This window comes from Paroedura picta, chromosome 2 (genome assembly GCF_049243985.1).
Source record: "Paroedura picta isolate Pp20150507F chromosome 2, Ppicta_v3.0, whole genome shotgun sequence".
NCBI classification, from domain to species: domain Eukaryota; kingdom Metazoa; phylum Chordata; class Lepidosauria; order Squamata; family Gekkonidae; genus Paroedura; species Paroedura picta.
Genome location: NC_135370.1, coordinates 84691312 through 84708793, shown reverse-complemented (window position 1 = coordinate 84708793; position 17482 = coordinate 84691312). Strand labels below are relative to the sequence as shown.

The window sequence follows — 17482 nt, the reverse complement described above, 5'->3', positions numbered from 1 at the left end:
CAGGTGAGAATAAAATGGCTCTAGGAAAGAGGGAAAGATAGCGAGAGAAAGGCAGAGATTAGAGGGAGTGTGGGAAAAGACAATAGCTAATTTGATCACATTTAAAACCTGTCTCCTAACAAGAACTGTGTGCACTAAAGCATAATGGGAATAGAATTGTTGAACTAATTGATGCTCCAGCTAGGAGCAGGAATTGTAGTGGAGGGAAATATGTAGATTCTCACAGGTTTTCTTTGTTTCGCTCTTTAGGAAAATCTGGAAGAAGGAAGGTCCTACAGCATTTTTCAAAGGGGCTTATTGCAGGGCCCTGGTCATCGCCCCACTGTTTGGTATTGCACAAGTTGTCTACTTCATCGGCATTGCTGAATTCATCCTAGATATGATTCCAAAACGGCAGGATTAATCCTCCACGCGTCTAACCATCGTTGGAATTCATAGTAGTGTTCTTTGTCATCGTGGTGTCAGAGCAACAGCACAAAGGTTTAAAGCAGTAACAGATGGAATGAATGTTGTCTCCCAACAAGGTTCTTTTTGTTTTGGTCAGCCTGGGCCTCATCCTTACCCTAGAGAGGCTGCATAATTATACATATCTCCTTTTCAGTTACCAGCCTCAAATACAACAGTTAACAGCCGAGTCTGGTCTTGCAAGCCTGTTGCTTCTCTTGGCAAGGGAGAAGAAAGCCACCTGGCCTCTCAATTACCAACAAATCAAGAATGAGCAAAGAACTTGCCTGTTTACCTCCCATCTCGATATCAGGCCTCTAAGGAAGGCCAGGGGTCATTCTTGTAAAAAGGGAGGCCTGATTGTCAGGCAGGTAATTGCTGAGATCAAAGCACTTGTCTTTAGGTAATTATCTTAAATATCTACATCCAATATGCCCCCCAAGATATGCTGGACTTAAAAAAAACTCTTTGGATGCTGGAAGGGGTGGTGGGGAGAAAGGTGCATCCAGAATTTAACAAAGGGACGGCCTTTCCAAATGGGTGTCCGTGGGCAAGGTCTGTATCCACTTTAACCAATTACGCACTCACTTTTGTAGGAACATCCTGAGTGTCCAAAGTAGGTGTTAGTTACTGGAGTGAGGAAGAAGAAATTTGGGATCATTTCATTAAAAATTATGCTGGATAAACATCCACCACAGTAATACATTCCTTTCAGTCAGCCTGGCTGATTATGGTAATGCTCCTGTCATACCTAATGTGTCATTTGTAAGTGTCTTTTGACTTGTGCTTGAGATGTGTATTCCTCTACTGTTTTCCTTTGGGGGTACTGATATCCCCAAAGGTAACTTAGGTAGAACTGATCTCTGTATGGGCTGTGAGTAGTGCAGAATGCTAGGTGGTACAAAGCTACAGAGCCCAGCAGGAGTTGTGAAGGTTGGTCATCTTATTCAAGTGTGCTAAAGTCAAAAGAACAAACAGGTTGGGTCCAAGCTCCCGTCATTGGAGAAAACTTGTGGAGTTGATCTTTTCTGACTTTCACCCAGTAGCCCCCTACACCCCTGTAAATCTGCTGCTAAAGGCTGAGGAACCACAAGAACAACATGGCATGGGGAGAGAAGGTCCAGCAAGTAGAAGAAATGGATACAACCCCTTCCCTTGTTTTTGTATGGACCTGGATGTTGCTGCAGGTAGGGAAAGCAGGAAAGATCTGCTACCCCAAACTACATCTGCTTGCAGGAACTCTTCTCATATTAGCTGGCTTACAAGTTCTTTACTGTAGTCAGGAGAATTACCATATTTGCCAACCCCCCCCCCCAACATTTCCACTCAAAGTATAGAGTTGGTTAGATACCCAGCCTGCCCCTGCATCTCCCTGTGACCGGCACTAGTGCACAAGAGCGCATGTGTGAGCTCTGCGTAGACAAGGGGCGGGCTGGAGTGCCGCTGCTTCCCGCCGAGCAGAACAGGGCAGTCACCCCGAAAAGGCTGGCACCCCTGTCTCACTGCTGATGCTTACTGCAGCCACGCTGATGACCCGCTGCAGCCGTGCTGGATACCGGGCGATACTGGATGGTGTGTAGAATGAGGTGGGCGGGCATTGGGAGGCCCCTATGGGCAGCTATGTCTATCCCAACTGAAGAGCACCCGGCGTATGGGCCGACCCCCCCCCCCACTTGGAGGCATGTTTTTCAGGGGGGGGGGAGTAGTCTTATACGCCAGCAAATACAGTAGATTTGCAGGTTGCCAGTTTTGTCGTTCAGGTTTTGTCATTCAGGTTATAAAGGTTATTTCCAGTGAGGCCGCCTTATATATGATTTTATTCCCACCCTCAGCAACTGTTCCTTAGAGTTAATAGCATAAAGCAGCCATTTCTGTTCGTTTATGCTGTTTTTAGCCCATTTCAATCAGTTCTACTTTGGGCTACTCTTGTGCTACAATTGTGCTGCTTGAATTTCCAGCATTACGGAGCTTTTGAAAAAAATCACTTAATATTTCACAAATGTCTTTGTTCTGGCAAAAAAACAAATCTGCTTTTCAGGACAGTGTGCTTTTAAGAGGAGTTTTGCATCCAATTTGAAACTTATTTTCATGTTGTTTTGCCTCTTCAAGCTGATTTAAATGATATTTTGTATATCCTATTCTGTAGAATGGAGTTTTTATACACAGGTAACATCGTTATTCATGACTGCCATTGGTGACATCTTGAATGTTAATAATGTCCATATGTCACTCTTTGATCTGAACAACAGTGGGATTCTCCCCCCCCCCAAAAAAAATCACTCTCTCTCTGTCTCTCTGTCTCTCTCTCTCTGTCTCTCTCTCTCTCTCTCTCTCTGTTTTTCCAGACAAATTTGAGGTTATTTCTCTCCTTGCCTTTAAGATGTTCAAAGGTTAAACTCTAATCTGTTCTGGAAGGCTGGTTTTTAGAGCTGTTCAGGAAGTGACTTAGAATTGAATTGAGAAAAATGGTTTGTCATAGGTAGTAATTTGACTTGCTTCAGTTCTTGCTACACTTTTCATCCCTGTTGGGGCCTTGTTCACTTTAGCCTCCGGTCAGTGTTTCCAGCTCATTTTGCAATACCTGCCTCAACCCTATGGCCAAATGCTGCTTCTGAAGCAGAAAGGCCCAGATTTAAGGCCCCACTACTTGCCTCTGCCACCACTACCTTGGACCATATTTTTGATCTCCCCATACAATCACAAATTCCCTGCTCAGGCCAGGAGCCAGCTGTAATTATATGTTTAGTATCGGTTAAGGAGAAATCAAATGAATCTGGTGATTGAAGAAGCACAATCTTCAGGGTTAATTTATGCACTTTACATAGCTGAAACTTCATTTTGAAGAAGCCCTTGCCAGAAAACTTTAAAAAACTTTTTTTTTGGGGGGGGGGGGATGAAATACAAACGCAACATTAAATGTAAGTATAATCATGCATGTAGATATCTGTGGTTTGAAGCTTTATGTTAATTATATATGTGAACCTTTGTCAGGATGGAAGCAAGAGTTTATAAGAAGTATCAATATGAAGAAAATCATCTGTGCCTAAAATATGTCCCATTTAATAAGGTTGCTGTAATGTTTGCTGGGGCCTGCTTCCTTACTGGTGTAGTTTCCTGTTGAGTGATGGTTCTGCAGAATTGCCAGTAAAGGGCGAAGAGGCTACTGCTTGGCTTTTCTAGTCAGACACAGTAATATTATTTCTCAGTCGTTGCTTTCTGCCAGCTGAAATGCTTAATGCTGACAAGTTCTCATTGCTTGCAGTATTAGGCTATTTATACACTGCCAACATTAACAAGTTTCAAGTGAGCTTGGGGAACCATTTTTACAGGGCTTGTAGCCAGACAGCTTCTACCAAGGAACCTTGGGGAATTTGGTTTGATGTGGCTACAGAGAGCCTTGAATTAGAGATTCCCAAATTATCCAGTCATTTTAAAATTCTCATGTCATGTCAGATTATGATCTGTGAATGCTGTAGGTGTGCACTGTCAAATGGGGTTATAAGCATTACAGCTGTTCTCAAACCAAAGTTTTCTGGTACCTCTGGAGTCAATCTTTGTTCTGCTGCTTCACAGCAACACAGCTACTTACCTGAATCTCAGTTTTAGGGACACTGCTAGGCCTGAGGGGGTCTCCAATAGGATTCATGCTGTACAAAACGGCTGCTCTCAGGTTTGCCTTTAATAGAGAAGAATGACTTGGAAATGCCACGGTTTCATTGCAAGCCACCATTTCCTCCTCATTCCGTTTAAATTTACTTTCCATTGTTGAATTCTAAATTGCTTGGCAAGAAATATGTAGGCAGAAGTCTGACTCCTACCGAATCTCTCATTTCCTTGTCTCATTTGTTTTCTGTGTCCCTGTCCCATCCAGTGCTGCTTCTCTCCAGCAATTATGTCTTGTACCCATTTAGCTGTTTTGCTCTTTACATGTCAGTTTGTGCACAAGATCCAATCCTGTCCTGTCTTAATTCTGAAGTCTACCTTTGTCCTTGCAACATACAATCCCCTCTCATATCCTAAATTAGTGAAACTACCTAGATAGGTTTGTACAAAAATGCAGCTAAGTAGTGTTAAGAGAGCAACATGCATATTTAAGTGTACAAATGTCATAATCATTCCATCCTAACTAAGATTACCGTAACTCATTCACTGTGTAGGCATGAGCTCCATTAGTTTATCCCAGCACTTACAGCTTTTTAGTTCAACAAGGCCTAGATACCGAACGGTGCATATTTTACAAAAAAAGTATGTTCCTGTTTTTTTTCTCAGTACATTTATTAATAAAAAGCCATAGTCCAAATTCGGTTGGGGGAGCTGCAGTTTTCAGTGAACAACTAACACCTTCACAAAACCTCATTTATATATGTCACTTGAGGGGTTAATGTATAAAATTTTATGGCAGGAAAAGGTCACTATGTGACTTGCCAGTGTCATTATATTGCAATTATACTTTTCTCATGAATGTTTATTGTCAGATTTATGTTGAACAGTGTTGTAAAAAAGATTCATTTTTTATCGTTCTTCATTTTTTATCATTTATTTTTTATCGTGGTTACATAAAAACCTGGCCATATGAAAATGATGGGAAATGTCACCGTGGTATTATTTTCCTATCGTACATGATTGTATAAACTCTCATGAACCTAGAATCATCCTGACCCAGCCGTATCTCAGCAGAAATTTCCCCCAGGAAAGAGATCTGTATAGAATTTAATTTGTGAAGTTCAGAAACTCAGCCAGCCAGAGCTGAGTCAATACTACCTCTTCTGTATGTAACAATTTTAAAAAATTATCTTAATTTATCATTAAAATTTTAATACAGTAGTAAATAAAATAACCTAATAAATGTATTGAAAACCCTCTTGCCTCTTATCAGTAATCTTGTCCTCTTGAATTTTCAATCTGGCAACCAGATATTTAAAAAATGAGTTGCATTTTATTTTTAGAATTCAGTACCATTAACTGATGAATTCTATGTCACTAAGATAAAGTACTGGGAGAAGCAACCAATTAAAACTGAGTTTATTTTATTAGACATTTTCATCTCAGTAGATTTTATGTACCTTAGAGCTTTCAATCGACATTGGTTTTAAAGAAATAAATTTCTCTCAATGGGCAAATTTTGTGTTTTGTAGTATACTCATGCATATTTTGTTTCTAAAACAATTTTTAAAAAGCAAATCCCTATTTTTATCAAAAGTTATTTCTAGGCTGTAATTCAGATTTTCAGGAGAGGATGCCTTTGAAGATGTCAAATGTATCTGTCCAAGGCTCTGACTCCTTTGTAAAACGCTCATTATACAATTGAAAAGAACACTATAGAAGTGACTGTGAGGGGCTCTTTCTTGAAACTGAGGGGACATATACTGCCTCTCTGATGAATCTTGGTTTTATGACACAAGGGATCCTGTCAGTTACATGATGTTAGGATAAGCATAAAGGCTTTGGGCCATCTCTATGAGGTAAGTTTTGCATTGAGCAACAAAAGTACAGAGATCACGGAAGCAAAAAATTTAATAAAACAACAATAATTATTTATATGGTGAATTGGTCTACTCACACCAGAGATGGACGTCACAACTGTCCTCTCCCAGAGATACACTTAAATCACTATGCCACATAATCAGGCAGAGCAACATATGAAATTGTCTGCTCTTTTGCCGAGACAGTTCTGTTTTTTCTTTCTGCCTTCCCCATTCAGGCAGCCCTCTCTGCTCCTGTGCTGTTTCTTCCTCCCATTATGGCAGGAGACTGGATGCTGGAACAGTCCTCAGAACCTCTCTGGTTTAGAAGATTTTTGCATGAAAGGATGCGTTGATGAGGGTTCATCCATATTGTCTTGTGTCAGTAGACCTCCTTGTATCTATACAGTGTTGTAGAGGAGGCAATTTGGTGTAATTGAAGAAGATGCTGATAGGAATGTTCCATCTGAGCGTTGTTTCTTTAGTCTAGTGTAACTCTTGGAGTGAGATCCTTTGTGACCTACTTTGCCTCACCCTCAAAAATTTCCCCAATAAAAGTGGAAACATTTACTTACTGCTTCATTAAGATAAGTTCTTCATCTGGTGTATTGTGCCAGCCATTATTCAAAAAGCTGGCTAGCTTTCACTGAACAGATTTTAAGATTAGATATGTAGGCTATAGATCAGATCTCCTTGATTTATAAAATTAACAAATTGTGCTCAAAGAAAGGGCCAGCAGCTCTCACTAGTTAAACTTAGGAAAGCCATTGCATAGTATCTTTGCCTCTCAGTAGCTACATGGTTAAATGAAGGATTTTCATCCATGAAATAGTCCTGTGAATCAGTGAATTCTCTTTTCATGATAAAGTTAAAATAATGCCTGGGCACCCAACCTCAGAATGGGTTGTCACACTTCGGTGCCCTCTTTTCCTTACGCAAAGTATGCAAAATACACTGACTCTAATGTTAGGAAGGATTGTATTGCTATAGTAGCTAAAGCAAACATTCAAATGTTTGTGTATGTATTGGGCAATTCTGTTATTATAGGAAAACAACATTCTTTTGATTTTAATAATGCTTTTCAATGCAGCCTTTTCCTTCTCTAATGTGTATTCATGTTGAGTACATTTGCATTCCCCTCAGCCTTGTGTCAGCCCCTTCCCAGATGCCATGTAAACCTGCACTCTGCATACATTTGCATTTTCCTACTGCCAGAACGTTCTAGGAGTGCAGGTAGAGGCTCCCCCCCCCCCCCCATGTTTGGACTTTTTAAACCATTGTTTTTTAAAGTTATACTTTTGGCACATACTTCAGAGAGCCCCATCACCAGCAATCCCCTTTGGCCTTTTCCCTAGACCTGTTTTGGCACCCAGCATGTCTCTACACATAAGTAAGAATGCTAAGAACTCTGATTCAGACAGTATACTGTTTCTTTTTAAATTCAGTGAAATCATATAAGCCACCCCCCAGGAGCTGTGTGTTCTTTTTTTTACGGATACAGCTGCTGTCTAGTGTTAGGAGCTCTGAGTTTCCCCATGGATGTTGTTTTCATCTTTCAGTCTATGTATAGCTTTCTTATTTAAGTTTTCCTAAGGCAAGTTTGAAGCTGGAACCACAACAGCTGGATGCAAGGCCTGGTTCTCCACTACAGCCAGACAACATGGAAAGCAGTAAGACAGCATTCCCCTCATTGGACAATCTGGCAGATGCTGTTTGTGAGGCTGTTTTCCAGGCCCTGTTCTGCTTTTCAGTGACACTGCTGTACATTCCTGTAAACACTTATTGATAGGGAATACCTCCCCCTGCCCTTTCTTTTGTGGTGCTGAGCTGTTTAGAAGTGGACCTAATACAAAACAGACTTTGGCTGGGATCCAAAATCCCAGTTTTGTGAGCAGAAGCATAACTCATCCTGTGGGAGAGCTGCAAATTGTTCCTGTCTGCAGCTCCTAATGCTTCCCAAAGAGCTACTCTGAAGGCGTCCAACCCACTGAGTGCCAGATTTTGGGGGGCAGATCTGCAGATGGGATTGAACCATTTTCTATGGGTTGAGCCAAGTATTTGTGTAAACACAGATGAGCTACAAAACTGCAGACGTATCTCCAGTTGATTCCCATAACTGACTGACTGTTGGCAGGGGCCGTTTGAATTCCACCCCACACAGAATGAGAGTGACGAGGACATAAAGTGCGGTCTGGATTGTGAAAAACTGCTGATGCATTCTCAGACCTCTAGTTTTCCGTAGACAAAGTGAATAGTTTTTGTGCAGTGCACACATGACCACAGTAAGCTCTGGGTTTGTTGATATACAGCCTCCAAGCCTGGATTTATGACCATGGGTTAGTTTTGTTTAAAGCTGTCCATGAAGGCAGCTCATGACCAGTGGGGCATTGTGCTGGGTCATGTGGCCATGTATTGCAGAGCTGATTGGAGAGGCGAAGCTAGAGATATCAGAAGACAAATTGCTAGTTTCAGGTTTTCAGTGGTATTTTTATGAGGAATTAAGGATGTATAAATGAGACCAATTTGAAAAGGGGAGAAACATCTGGGAAGCTAACTCATATTGAGAGAAGTAAGGCTTATGTGAAAATAAAACATGCTAGCATAGTATACTGTGGCATTAGTGCTGTCCCTTGTGCAGTATTAAACCAACCTGATTTTTGTTTGTATATATCTTGCTCTTTTAAAACTAATTCTGTTTTTTTTAACAGTTTGACTCATTGAACTATGTTAGCCTGTGCCAATAAGTGATGTCTGTTTTTCCTCTGAGGCTTTGTAGCTTATTTTCCTTTAGTACAGATACTCCCAGCCCCTTTCCTGAATCTAGATGGGTGTCTCTGGGAGACAAAATTTCAAGCGGAATAGGTATGTGTCTGCAGTTTGTGTAAGTTTTTAACATTTGGGTTTATATTTAATACTTTTGTGCACCTGTGATTCTATATTCATCATTTTTGGATCCAGATTTTTTTACCTGTACAGTAGAGGAAGGTTGCGGCCCACCTTGGTGCTTGAGGTTCTAAATTAAAACTTGGGAGGGAGAATATATGGAACAAATTTTTGCATTATGTTTTCCCCATGTGGACTTCACCAGCTCTGTATTCCCCAGATCAGTGTAATGTAGTGGTTAGAATGTCAGACAAGGTTAAAATTCCCACGGAAGTTCATTGGGTTACATTGGGCCAGTCAGTGTCCCTCAGCTTCACCTACCTCACAAAATGGTTGTTGGGATCAAATGGAAGAAGGGAGATCACTAATCTGGATCCACATTAGGGAGAAAAGTAGGGAATAAATATCTCTTTTAAAATATGGTCTGCTGCATAGCTTGGAGGAATCTGGTGGTTGGGACCAGCCACCAAAAAATCAGGCCCTCACACAGATCCCTTGTGTTTGCATGCCAACGCATCCCTTTCATAGTTAAGTCACATGTTCATCTCTTCTTTTCATCAGTATTCTCAAGCTGTCATTGCTGATTGTTGGGAGGATAGGTATTGGGAAGAGGGTTTTGTCTCCCCAAATCCTAAATGTACTCATTTTGTTAGAATGTCCCCTGACATATACAGATGACTAGTCTGCAGTTGTAGTGAATAGACTTTCCATGCAGTGTTATTTTTGTGGACCAGTACAAAAGAGTCCAGTCCAATGCTCCAGGGAAGAAAACCCAGTTCTTAAGACCCCCTTGATGGATTCCTTTCACCTGCTTCTTGAAGCATTCTAGCCATGAAGAGTCTACCCTTCCCCAGTGGGCAGGGGAACTGTCACTATTTTAAAGTAGAAAGGATCAGCCCCAGATGTCTCAAGCGGTCTTTTCCACATATCTTCTTCTCTGAATTTACATTTGCCTCCCAGCCACTTAAACTCCTCAACCAATGCAGAATGGAGAGTTTTAACCTGAACAGGACAGTGCAAAGAAGGTTTCATAGAAGAAGCCTGATTGGAAAGACAACTGGAAGTACTGGACTGAAATATGTTGCTGAGTTACAGCTTCTTCCAGAGATTGCTGGCCATATATTTTTAATATCTTCCTTGATTTGCCTGTGTCTGTCTGCTAGTTCGTCTCTCTGTCTTACTCAGGCACAAGAACATCCCCACTGGGCTGCCTCAAGCACTTTGGAATAAATGCATCTGCTGGCCTTTTTTGGCTTTTTTCCCCTGGCAATCAATGCAGAGGCATCTTTAAACCAAACTCGCCATGCCCTTTTCTCTCACAGATGGGGCCCAGTTCCCCCCTCCCACCTACACAATGCACTGGTAGATACACTTATCAGCTGTTTAGACAGGCAATCTCAGTTGCCTATCTTCATGTTTCTGCCAACCTTCAGGTGGGCTTCTAACTTTTTAATATAAAACAAATAAACATTGATTTATTTAAAACTTTTCTGTGTCACCTTTCCTCCCAAACAGGGTGCCCAAGTTGACAAGCATCAAAAGATTAAAACATGTCTACCTTAAACGGCATTTAAAATAAAGCATAAAATCACCAATATATAACACAGCTGAGGGGAGGGCCAAACAAAAAGATCTTTATCAGCTGACAGAAGTCAGCCGTAGAAGGAGATAGACAAGTTACTCAAGGAAGGATGTTCCAGGGTTTTGGCACCACTGCTGAGAAGGCCCTTTCTCCAGTTGTCACTATTCTGGTCTCAGATGGCAGGGGCACCCAAAGTATATTATTGAAATGTTTGTCAGTTTGTTTTCAAGAAAACGAAAATCCATTCCAAAGGCCTAAAGCAGGCCACCTGGAGATTGGAGGAGAAGTGGATTTGTGATATTGCAAGCATCAACCTATCAGTACTATGCATAACCTATTATTCCTGCAAACAGGCAGATCTGGTTTCCCTGGTACCTAGTCCTGAACAGGGATGTGTACATGCGTATGCAGCATCATGAGTTTTTTTTTCTCTTTATAACTCAAAAATGTAAGCAACACATGCCTACATGCATCACACAGTCCCCAGGTACTCGATTCCACCATTGATTTTAATAGCTATGCCTTAAGCAGACAAGCCCGAAGCCCCTCAATGTATAATGACTTCTTTTGTCAAGGTGTGTAATCCCATTGCTACTTCCTTTTGCAAAAGATGGAAGGATTGTTTTCACTACCTCAGATTGTTACATTTAATTCTGTCTCCTGTGTTATGGATGGCCATCATAGAAGCCATAAATCTGTTTTGTTTGCAAATGAATAATCAGGCTTGTGTTTGCTACATAAATGGGGGACTGTGAAATGGCTGTCATTTAATCAAATGTCTGGGACCCAGAGAATACATTCAGGCATGTGTGTGTCTGTGTGGGGGGAGTTCTCAGCGTCGCACATTGCATCAAAAGCTGTTTCGGAAGCTCACCTGCTGCTGTGCACACAGCAGTCTCCAAGTGATCTCTGGATAGGGGCCAAAGTTTTGTGTATATTGAGGATCCTTTGGGATGGAGCAATGTCTCCTGTTGGCACAAAAACCTGATCAGCTGAACCCATACTGTGAGTGGACATGAATGACAAGTTGTTCCCCTGGTTAAATATTTAACCTTAAAACCCTGAAAAATCTTAATGCAAATAGTTTTCCTCAAGGAAACTGGGTCCCAAAGCATTTTTTGTATGCAAAGTGCATGTCCAAAAAAATGTACATTTTGGTATGTTTTGGGGGGGAACTGCAGAATTCACCTTCCTACGTATAGTTGTGTGTGGATAAGGGGTGCCCTGTTGAATGTTCTTGTGGGTATAAATGCTTTGAAGACCTAATACTGCCTGGCTCTTTTGAAAGAAAGTTTAACAATATGCCTTGTGGTAGAGCCATGGAAGTAATTGGTGCTCCTTCCAGTTACTTCAGAGAGGTGTACTGGACCAAGAAGGACAGCAGCATTGGTCTTTTCCCCTTCCCATCATCCATTTTTTATTATATCTGCTTTCTCTTCCCCCCCCCCCACACACACACTTGTTCTACTTACCCAGGAAATGTTTTGCCAGTCCTCACAGTTATTTCCTCAGTAGATTGGTCAACATGTGTGATTTTCTGTTATTTGTAGTGACCAAGCAAGTACTGGATAGAAGAGCACTAAGGTGTGCCATTGTTGCTTTAGCCAGCTCTTTACTGTTGCTTCAGTTCATCACTGTTATTCATACTTACAACACTCTCTGGGTTTGTCACACAATGCTGACATTTGTTCTTTAAGGGCTCACACAGCCCTTTGCTTTAAAGAACTCTTCCTAGGTTCCTGTGTAATCAAGTCCCTCTTAAGCAGTAATGTCCAAGAAAGCAGAACAGACCAATACATCCCATCATAATGTGGCCCTTTCAGCAGCACTAATTTCTGTTAACAGTGTGTCTAACTGGATGGTTTTCATTTTAGGTTTATTTATTTGCTGGTATTCAAAAGAATTTTGTTGTCAGTCCCTTTTTGAACACATTTGTTCAGTTATGTGGTGCTTCTAGTAGTGTTTTAAATGTGTAACATTGCCACTGCGTGTGTGTGTGTGTGCACAGTGTTTGGGAGGCATACAGTCTCTGGTGCGTGCCAGCTAATGACATTAAAATGCTGTATCCTGCTGCTATAGGAAATGTGGACAATTATTGTACTGTTTTTTTAATGCTGCTTAAAAATATAAAAAGGACAGAACTTTTTCCTCGTGCAGAGTTTTAAAGATAACTTTGTGTATTGTTGTGTAAAATAAATATTCTAAATACTACCACTCATGCTTGTTCACTGATGTGGGGCTTTAGTTGCTTTCTTGTCTTACTGCACTTCACAACAACTTTCTGAAATAGGGAAGAATTAATTCAGTTTTACAGAGCAGGTCCTAAAAGACTAGGAGAGGCAGCCCAGTCTACCAACTAGTTTAAAACAAAACTGACCTTGTAGGAATTTTTGACATGTTGAACAGGGCTGGGAATTCTTCTGCATCAATCCAGGCACACACCAAGATCCTGACAAAAATCTTCCAAATGAGCACTAGGCTGAACAGCACAGTAGTTCAAAGCAAAATCACACCAAGTGATAAAACACCAGGAAGCTGGCATGCAGTTGCCTGGAGCCGCCTTTCTGCATAGCCCGCAATTATTTTTATTTATTTATTTTTAAATTTATATCCTGCCACTTCTCCAAAGGTTTGTGGCCGCTAACAGTAAAACTCATTCAATACATTAAAACCCCAATAAAAGCCTCCATTAATTCTACACAAATGGCTGCCAACAGTATCCCGTCTCCTGAGCAGACCACCCAGGGGTGGAATGTAACGGTGGAAATATTCATCCAAAGGAGGAGCCACATTGATCTTAACTCTGGCCCCAACGATAGACCTGGCAGAAGAGCTCCGTTTTGCAGGCCCTGTGGAACTGTGATAGTTCCATCAGGGCCCTCAGCTCTCCCAGGAGCTCATTCCACCCGGTTGGGACCAGGACCGAAAAAGCCCTGGCCCTCGTCAAGGCCAGGCAAACTTCCTTAGGAACAGGAACCAACGGATAAGCGCCCGCACAGCAAAGAGCTATGCAGGGAGCCTAAGGAGGCAAGTGGTCCCTCCGATAGGTTGGGCCCAATTAATTCAAAAACCTGCTACAAGAACATTGAAAACTGCCTTCAGTTTTTCTATACATATACTCCTCTAGGGGTAGTCAACCTGTGCTTCTCCAGATGTTCATGGACTACAATTCCCATGAGCCCCTGCCAGCAAATGCAGGGAATTGTAGTCGATGAACATCTGGAGGACCGCAGGTTGACTACCCCTGTTAAGTTACACACGTGAATTTTGCCATAAGCTACAAATTTCACCTCAAATGTGTATAAGGAATGATGGTCTAACCCACCCGCTCCTGTGAAAAAATATCCAAAAGACCTTTCCAAATCAAGATATATGTTAATATATTTATTAAAACTGGTACAGTAGCCAACACTGCTGACAGCACAGTTTGTCCATGGTAGACAATACATGTATAATCAGTCACTGCATTCTCTTAATACATTTTGAGAGACACTCCCATTAAATCAGAAGTAAGTTCCAAAATTTCAGTCAGTTTTGCTCCCAGATCAGGGTGAATAGCCTGCAAGTCTTGGTCTCTTCTCTTCAGTACTTTTGTTGGAAGGAGCTTAATAAAGCACCCTTGGCAGATCTGGGTCTAGACAGTGGACAGGTGAGAATTCCCCTGAGAATGTTATATAGGACTTTGTTGGAATCCTTCATAGCAGGTTGTATAACATAATTAACCAGAGCTTATTTGCCTCCATAGTCTCCACAAACGATTTAATACCACCGTGGCATTCTATTAGCATAGCAACCAAAAGATCAGTTGAAAAGCAAACTAAAGATAGGCCAGGGGCCAAGGTGGACTTTCACTTCGTAGCACTAAATGGCCAACGCTGGTGACTTTAAGGAATGGAGTTAGGCAAGAAGATCAAGGATTCTTTTGCAGCAGTGAAAATGAACTGAATCTTTTATTTCTCCACCTTGTTTTTTTATATTACTAAGGAGATGTGTCTTGTATGAAATGCAACGTGACTTAAAGGCCATTCTGCTTCCATGGAAACACAACTGTGTGCAAGAGAGAGCAGAATGTGTCTGTTAATTCCCATGGGCATCTGGCTGCCTGTTCATCTCCAAGATCACAACATACAAGTTCAGCATTTGTCACTTTAAAATCCTCCCACTGCCCCTCTGTGATTCAGGTGAGATTTGAGATAAAATATGCATTCTTCCTGTAGTGCGGTATATCTTGATTCTCCACTATGTATGAGAACCAATGATACAGATTTTATTTGGATTACAGCTGAATGACACCCTTGGGTAATCAGCACATGGCTTCTGTTTTCTTCATACCAAAATTATCTTCCCTCTGTTGAAAGGAACTCTGAAATGTCTCAGGGTCACCTTGGGGTTTTTTTCTGCCTTGCTCCTTCCATTGTGCTCTCAAAGAGTAGGTGACTGCCATCTGCTGGCCATTTATAGACTTCCTGCTATTGGTACACTTCGAGTAAGTCGGAGAAGAAAAATAACAAGTTTTCACAGTTGTAACATTTTTCTCAAGTTTTGTGATGCCCACGGCTACTGTAATTTGAACTTTGCAGTGATAGATGCTACAGAAAAGCCGAAACACAAACTATTATGTCTTAAAACATGGTTAATTATACCCTAAGAAAACTTCAGTAGGGAAATGGGCAAATTTGAGATGCAACTAAAAGTTGATTCATACAGCTGGCACAAAGATGGAACAATGCAACAGAGTTTTTGTTGTACCTATCTCATAATATATAATGGTAACCTATATACAGTATTGACATATGAATAATATTGGGTTTCCTACCTTTCTCCCCACACATTTTTTTCTGTAAAAAGATATTCTCCCCCCCCCCCCCATAAATATATTTGGATCCCATCTAGATTTCCACAAGAGACCTTCAGGGCATGTCTGCACATCTGTAAAAATAGCATTATGCCAGCTGAATGGTGTAACGCTAAATATAATCATGCCTCCTGCCTCCCCCTCACCTTTTTGATGTCTCACTCTTCTCTGCTGCCTTTTTGCACTTCTCACACTCCACATCGCCTGCTTGAAATGGCAGAAGATTGCAACGTGGTTTATACGCAACTCTCTTACGCCTGTCAATCAAGCCAGGCAGCCAATCCCCGTTCTCCATGATTTAAAGGTCCTGTGATGGCTGCTAATTTTTTAAAAAATGCATTAAAAAAAATTCTCCGTTGCTATGCCGTTTTTTGAACGCTACCTTACTGAATCATGAATCTTGATAATTTCTAAACATAATTTTGTTCCCGGTTTGTTTGTTTGTTTTTTGAGGGGGGGGGGCCTTTAGAGAGGCATGCTTTGTGCTACAATGCTGGGGGGAAATATTTCTGGCATTGCCTGCCCACTCGTCTGCCTATTCATTGCTCCAGGATGTCAGACATTTTAAAAAAGACATTCCCAGAAGAGGGGGGTGGGAGCAAGGGCTGGTCAAGGCCGGCACCTTTAGTGCATTTTAGCCCCCATAACTACCCTCTGCTGGTTGCCTGCTGGTTCCTCTCTGGTAGCTAGTGCAGGATAGGTTGGTGAATCCATTTTTTGGGATTCACGAACTAGCGCTTTAAAATGGAGGATGTAGCCAGCCAGTTTCTGCCCAGATGCTGCATGTTGGTGACATCTTATGGAGGGACCAGAATATAACAACTACATAAGATAAGCATTTCACTACATTTAAAGGGTGGGGAAATGCCCTCATTTCTCCCCCAAGCTATTCCTGCAGGTCCCCACTCAAGAGCAGCATTTTGAGGTATGTTTTGGACAGCCATGAGTGGGGGGGGAATCACCTAAACGTATCAAATGGGAACCCTGTTAACAACCCATGTTAAAGCATCCATAAAGGACAAAAAAAAAACTGACATTTTGCTTAATGAAGTGAACTGAAGAGTCTGGCACTATAGCATTAGCTTGCTCACAACCATCCCAATAGTTCAAACTAGCTCAGGATCTGCTGCTGCCAAACATCTGAGCCTTTATTGTCTCAGGAAGAGAAAAATTAGTGTGATACTTTCCCCCAGTTTTGGGGTGATAAAATACTGAGAATACAGTGCAGTACCTGGATGTCAATTGTAACATAGGTACAGCAGAAGGCAGGACTTATATACCACCTGGTCTATTTGTGGATAATTTGGTCCCAGTTTCCATGATGGATGTTGACAAGATTTTGGGATCAGTGAAGGCTACTACATGTACTCCTGTCCTGACTGATAAAATCATACAAGGTCCACATCAACAAACCTTTGGTATCTGTTAAAATATCGGTCACTAGCTGAGGGCACCCTCCCTCAGCCACTCAAAGAGGCAGTTATCTGTCTGCCACTTTAAAAGCCACCCCTTCAGAAAAACGGTGTGACCAATTGTCACCCAGTCTCTAACTTGATCTTTCATAGCAGTCAGTCACTGTGGTATGTTTCACCCCAAGAAAGTTTCACCCCTAGAATGTGCTTTGTTGGGTGTATTTTCACATCAAAAACAGAGAAGGGGAAAAAGAAATGGAAGCTGCTGTATGTCCCCACTGGGATGAAAAGCGAGGGATAAATGAAGTAAATGTATCATGTCTGTTAATGCAATCAGGCTAAATTAAGGAAACACGATGAACTGTTACAGCCAGTTGGCAGACAGAGGGATACATTTATACGGTTGTGAGATGCCAGATCGATTAGATGGGAGAGACCGACAGGCGGAGCACTTCCGTTGTTATCCTATGAGAAGAACAGCTTGTCAGGAGCCTCCTACTTACCCCGCTCACCAACCACCCTGCCAGGACTGGGCTCTCGTGTCTCCCCTCTCCTCGCCCTCCCTGTCTACCAGCAGAAAGCGGGGCTGGTGGGGGCGCCCGCTGCTTTCTTCTCTCCGCCCGCGGAAGGCGGCTGCAGCCCTCCTGTTTGCTGCCTCCCCGGTCCCCGGCCGTGCTCCCGCTCCACCGCCACCGCCACCGCCACCGCCTTGGAGGCGAGCGCGCCTCCTCCTCCTCCCTCGCGAGGGCGGCCCTCCCCTCGTCCCGCCCGAGAGCGAAGTTCGCAGGCGGCCCGGGAGGCCAGCCCCCCCGCCCCCCGCCACGCTCCTTGGCCCCGCCCCCGC

General features: G+C 42.2%; 1 protein-coding gene and 1 long non-coding RNA gene across 6 annotated transcripts in view; one reads left to right on the top strand and one right to left on the bottom strand.

The window, feature by feature from the left end:
- Positions 1–12582, top strand: part of SLC25A22 (solute carrier family 25 member 22) — a 93236-nt gene extending 80654 nt beyond the window's left edge. For all 5 annotated transcript variants that reach the window (XM_077321401.1, XM_077321400.1, XM_077321397.1 and 2 more), the window contains one exon: positions 250–12582. In XM_077321401.1, coding sequence (XP_077177516.1) covers positions 250–403 — 154 coding nt within the window. In that variant the 3' untranslated portion in view covers positions 404–12582. The remainder of the gene's footprint in view (positions 1–249) is intronic.
- A 1152-nt stretch (positions 12583–13734) lies between these two features.
- LOC143829867 (uncharacterized) lies at positions 13735–17331 on the bottom strand. Its single transcript, XR_013228263.1, has 2 exons — positions 15373–17331; positions 13735–14851 (listed from the first exon to the last, which is right to left on the bottom strand). It is a non-coding gene; the product is annotated as an uncharacterized LOC143829867 (long non-coding RNA).
- Between the last annotated feature and the right edge of the window lie 151 nt (positions 17332–17482).